Source organism: Pocillopora damicornis, chromosome 12 (genome assembly GCF_964200805.1).
Source record: "Pocillopora damicornis chromosome 12, jaPocDami1.2, whole genome shotgun sequence".
Taxonomy (NCBI): domain Eukaryota; kingdom Metazoa; phylum Cnidaria; class Anthozoa; order Scleractinia; family Pocilloporidae; genus Pocillopora; species Pocillopora damicornis.
The window spans coordinates 11,315,040-11,320,787 of NC_142681.1; the positions used below are offsets into that span (position 1 = coordinate 11,315,040).

The 5,748-nt window shown below is 38.5% G+C and overlaps 1 protein-coding gene across 1 annotated transcript; it reads right to left on the bottom strand.

The window, feature by feature from the left end:
* Positions 1-1,103: 1,103 nt before the first annotated feature.
* LOC113685762 (serine/arginine-rich splicing factor 6) lies at positions 1,104-5,668 on the bottom strand. The gene is made up of 7 exons (XM_027203309.2): positions 5,376-5,668; positions 4,327-4,397; positions 4,096-4,167; positions 3,377-3,446; positions 2,189-2,262; positions 1,897-1,990; positions 1,104-1,763 (listed from the first exon to the last, which is right to left on the bottom strand). The coding sequence occupies exons 1-7, from the start codon at positions 5,496-5,498 to the stop codon at positions 1,374-1,376; spliced, it is 894 nt and encodes a 297-aa protein (XP_027059110.1). The 5' UTR covers positions 5,499-5,668; the 3' UTR covers positions 1,104-1,373.
* Positions 5,669-5,748: the final 80 nt, after the last annotated feature.

Sequence of the window (5,748 nt, forward strand, 5' to 3'; positions counted from 1 at the left end):
GTAATACCACCCCTCCCCCCTCCTTCAATTCACGCACAGAGTTCACGAGAGTAAAGGAAATGATCACCAACTCAAGGTTTTGATTGATAGACACATTCTCCTTGTCAGCACCCTAGAAAATGTATTAAGGACAGCATGGAGATTATGTGTACTGATGCTAGGGTGTAAATGGTTAACTGCACTCGTCCTTCTAACTGAGCAGTATTCCAACGAAGGCTAAAGCCCCGTTCAAACAGTCATGATAGTTGATATTCGATGATAATTTCAACTTTCATTCACTATCATTGATTATCACGTTTGCGTTCAAACGGTGTATGATGGTTGTTGATAATAAGTGGACAAATTCACGCAGTGAGATCTCGTTGCTCTAGACACGGATGGCGCGCGCTGAGGTCAGAGATTTGGGTGGCATTTGAAATTTCAGTCAAGAAGTTGCTAGTTTAGGATACTGAAGCCTATCTGGGGATGATAAGAATGAATCACGAGCCACTCTAAGAAATTTTGGTATTTCGGTTTTAGCCCGTTTTCAGCAAAACTGCTGACCGAAAAACTATCATTCACACTCGAAACGTAAGCTTTTGACTCTCAACAATGGCCAACTTACGCTATCAGATCAGTTGATAATACTAAATTACCCTGGTATACTCTCCCACCAATGCAGCACCAGTTTCTTCAGAAACTTACCCCCTCCAATCATCACTAATTATCATCCGCTTATTCAAACGGCAAATAATGTCATCAACAATTATGTCCAATTTGGACATGTCTGAACTATATGGTAGTTAACGATGGTTGATGTAAGTGTAAGATAGTTCATGTTCAAACGCGCGTGATAGTTGAAACTATCATTAACTATCATGATCGTTCAGACGGGGCTTAATGCTCGAAACACCAGCTCTTCAACATTCGCCTGGCCGGTATTTATACCTTACAGAAGCTAATATTCAACTAAAAGTTTTCACTTTCCCGCAGACACAACACAATTTTTTTTCAGAATCTAACGATCTTGTTAATATAACCTTTTCACTGACAATCATTCACTTGCAAGCCCCCAAATTCTGGGAAACAGCTGGGTGATAAGACAGTGAGCACATAACATTCACTTGCGACAGAAAAAAAATCTTTTAATGGTTCCCATAAAACAGAGGTTACATTTGTATGGCTTAAAAATAACATGTACGTTCAATTATGCTCAAAATCTGGTAAGAAACCAAATCAAGTCAAATCTCTAAATACGTTTACATAAATTAGTACATAAATACATATTGTATGCTCACTTATCACTAATGATATGCGCGAAAAACTCAAGTTAAAATCTACAGAAAGATTCAGCACCACGTACAGAGTTCGCTTAGGAGTAAAAGATCCTGGTTTTACTGGGGCTCAGCGTCACCATCAGCAGGATTATGATTCTGGTTCTCATCAGCTCCAGGCTCGGCTGATCCGGCTTTGTCATTTCTCGGCGTTCGAGAGGCAGAACGAGAACGTGATCTAGACTTCTGAGGGGATCGCGACCGAGAACGAGAGCGAGACTTTGAATGGGACTTTGATCTAGATCTCGAGTGCCTAGGTGACTTTGAGCGAGACTTAGAGCGTGATTTGGAGCGAGACTTAGAGCGAGATCTCTTGCGTCTTGGTGAGTGAGACCGTGACCTGGTACGTGAACGTGAATTCTGGCGACGCGAGCGTGAATGAGAGCGAGACCTGGATCTAGATCTGCTTCTGGATCGCGATCGGGAACGAGATCGCGAACGCGGGCTTTCCTGTGAATTGAAGAAAATATGAAAACAAAGATAAGCAGTGGACATTACAGTCAAATACATGTATCACCAAGAATGCCCATCTTCAAGCTCCTGCAGTGTATTACAAGAAGAGATTTCTGATATCGTTACTTACGTCTATCAGCCTTATTTTTTTTCCATGCAGTTCAGTTCCGTCCAGTTTCCTCAACGCATTTTTCATATCTCTCTTGGTTGCAAACTCTAGGGTACTAAATAAAAGACAAACCAATTACGCACTCGATCATGGTCGGCTATTATCAGGCAACCTTTCCCGACTGTATTATTACAATGTGCTCCTCTCGCTGTTTCTCTTCAACAACAGTTGATGAGTACATACTATAATCGTCATCTACATGCTTCTAACCAAACTTCTGCAAGAGTATAGCTGCATTCAGAAAAGAACTTACCCTTCACCCTGCCTTTGCTTGTGGGCATCTCCGTATGTCACCTCACCAGCTTGACGTGCATAATCCTTCAGGTCCTGATAATAAGCAAAAATTCATGAGCTAAACCGTAATCTCGAAAGTCCAAATGTCGTTCTCAAATAAATTTTGTTCTGCAATTCTAATCTATGAAACTTCCATGCAGCTTTCTTTTGCACCAAAAAAATTGTTGTTCCCCCTGTCGAACGGATCAACCAGCTTCATTTAGACGTTTTTCGCTTTTCAAAAACTGTCCCTGTTTTTAGTCATACCAGCCACATACGCGAAACATTCTGCATTACCCATTTGGCCATAGAAAACGATTAGTACCATCATATTCAGTACGAGAAAATGAAATACAACAGTGAATGATTTCAAAGGGGTCCAACATCTTTGATTTACATGTACAATGAACTGGGCGCGTCATTCGTCATGGGCCAAGAAGCGTTTTTGCGTCATGCCTTTGTGAAAATCGTCTTGTCACAACTGTATACATTGACTTCTGATGGCATCAGTGCATCAAAGCCACTCATCCATCAGAGGGGAAGCTTTGAATCATCTAAGCATCTAAGCATCTGTGACTACCCTCACATCAACCCTCATCACAAGTGCATCTTGCAACTGAAAATATTTGAAGGCAATGCAGTGAATACCAGTAAAACCTGCAGTTCTTAGAGCAAATGGTACTTAACCCTCTGACTATACCCACTCCATTGCAATAAAAATACCAACATCATGAAACTCCAAACTCAATATTAGATATAACTCAAACTGAGTTTTAAAAAAAAGAGGAAGTCACAATTGTTGCTTTATGTATCCAGCTTTGTAAACCAACCCCAAAAAACATTATTGTTAAGTAACCAATGGAATAAGAGGGCAACAACCTTTATAACACTCATCCATCTGTCCTGCAGATAAATTTACCACCCCTTACAGACTCATCTGAGTTGATAAGGTGAATTACAATGAACGTGCTAGCAAAAAAAATTAAATTCAAAATAACCCTACACAAAATATCAAGTTTTCGACTTTAACTTGTCAAATGCCAAACTAGAATCATAGTTCAGTTTGAGGTGAAAACTAATGGGCACTTAAGACATTTCATTCACCCAATCAACTCAAAAGAGAAAAAAAACCATCTTCTTTGATAGTTCACCTTTACTTCTCACTAACCTGCCAACTAATTCGTGTTGATAAGTTTTCAACAGTGATTCGCCATGGTGTCCTTACAGGTGGACCATACCTAACAACAAAGTAATACAAACAACCTTGATTATATTTTTTATCATTAACTTTTAAAAAGGGTTGTGGTTTCTGATAATGATGTAAACCCATTATTATGATAGACTATTGTGTTATGACTGGTCTCATAGCATCATCATTTTAAATGATGGACATTCTAAATATCAAATGCAACAACAGTACCCTGCCATAAAATTGGGATGGTGAGACAAACAGCTACAAAATTGTGGTTAAACAACCTCCTAATTTTGAGAACATTTTATCCATAAAAATTCTCTTACAAGTACATCTATTATTAGCTACTATCCTCAGCAAAACAGTAATGTAACTCACACAAAATTGAGTCCTTCATATGATGTGAAAAAGATGATTTCCTGTGTTACTATTTGGATTCACTTTCTTCCTTTTCTTGTTGAGATGCTGACAGCAGGAATGTATGAAAAGCTAAATTGATCTGGCTTGTTCCAAAATTTCATATATTAAAAAGTATCCTCTGAGGAAAAATGTCCTCCTTATCAGCACTGTGATTCTTAAACTTGCTTCTTTTGTTGACTTTCCTGATGACAAGTTTGTTTCTTGGAAAAGACTACTATCGTGAGAGGAAAGGGTTGGTTATGGTTACCATCTGAAAAGAACTAAACTGAACTCACTTATCTCTAGCTCTTGACTTGCGACCACTGCTAAAGCCTCTAGCAGTCCCACGAGAATGTTCCACCAGAATTCTGAATATAAAAAGGAAAGAAATCAACTTGCAAGGCACACAATCAAAATATAGACCTAATTAATTCTCTGCAGCTAAAAAATTGATACATTTTCAAGAAACTAACAACACTCCTTTGAGTGTATCAATGAGCAATCTCTCAATGACTCAAAAAGCTCACCTTTCTCCCATCATTTCTCTACCATTGCATTCATAAACTGCATCATCTGCATCTCTCGGATCCTCAAATTCCTGAAAAAATAGGGGCCATTCAATAAGTTTCCTCTGAACTCCTTGGAGATTAGCTACTAAGGATCTCTGACAAAACTCTATATGCTAATGGCAGGTGTGTGTTAAATTGATAAGAATATAGCATCTCTGTAACATTTTTTTTTTAACACACATTCAATTTACAAAGGATAACCACAGAGGATGTGTCATAGAAGAAGTTTAACTTTGTATCAACTCTTTGGCACAATGAGCCACTGAAATTCCATTTTAATCCATTACCTGGTTTCTCTTTTTAACTTGTAAAATACATAAAAATATGCATTGTAATATATATCAGTGATAAGTTTTTCTCAAATGTGAACTACAATTGGTTCCATGGAGCTTCAGGCAAGGAGTTTGCAGAGCTAAAGGAAATTTTTCTGGTAATATTCTCCCAGTGTTGCAAAATATTAGGCTAAAATTGCAATAGGTCTCCTGTCTAATTAACAATCATTATTTACAATTTCCTTTGGAGTCTTGGTAGGCTATGAGAAAAAACTTAAACATTAACCTTTTCTTCCTTTGACTGAAAACATTATACATTTGCAAACTTGAAAATGTTTCAAACCACAAATGGGGGCCTATGCAAGTTTGTTGGTATGAACAATTTACCTGAGCCATCTGTACCAAATTTCATTTTGAATAGTGGGATTCCCTTACCAAAACAATAAGGCAACAAAGAAATTACATTTCGAACAAAATATTCAGCTCTGAGAGCATAAAAATTTCTTAGGTATGACTTAGGCCAGTCATCTCAAAAGTCTCTCTTTACAACCTGACGAGCTGTAGTTTTTCAATAAAAAAATCGGCGGCGATTGGTTAATGAAAACGAACAACGCGAATTTTGCCATAGCCCATCTCTACATGTGCTTCAACAAACAAACTGCGCATTCTGTTCAGACCGCATCCTCAGCATGATAATTAAAGATGAACACAAGAAAAAGATTACAAATGCCTTACCACAAATCCATATCCGTTCTTTAAGTTAACTTCGCGCAGTTTTCCATAGCTGCGAAAGAATTTATCAACGTCCTTTTCCCTCGTGCCATACGGTAGTCTTCCCAAGTAAACTCGGCAGCTCATCTTTAAAATGCCTCAAATATCAACCAAAATAGTTCGGATGGCTCTAAAAAGTTTGAGAGTTCGTTTTTAGTCAGGCAAAAGTTATCCAAAATCCAAGAGGAGTAGCGACAGTCGCGGTACTGCACACTAAACCGTCCACGGTCCACACGTTCTCAAAATGGCGGCAGTTCAAGGATTTAGTGGCGAGTTTCGACACGTGATTTGTTGCCTGCGCAACGATTTACGTTTTATTCGCAGACCATCTATACCG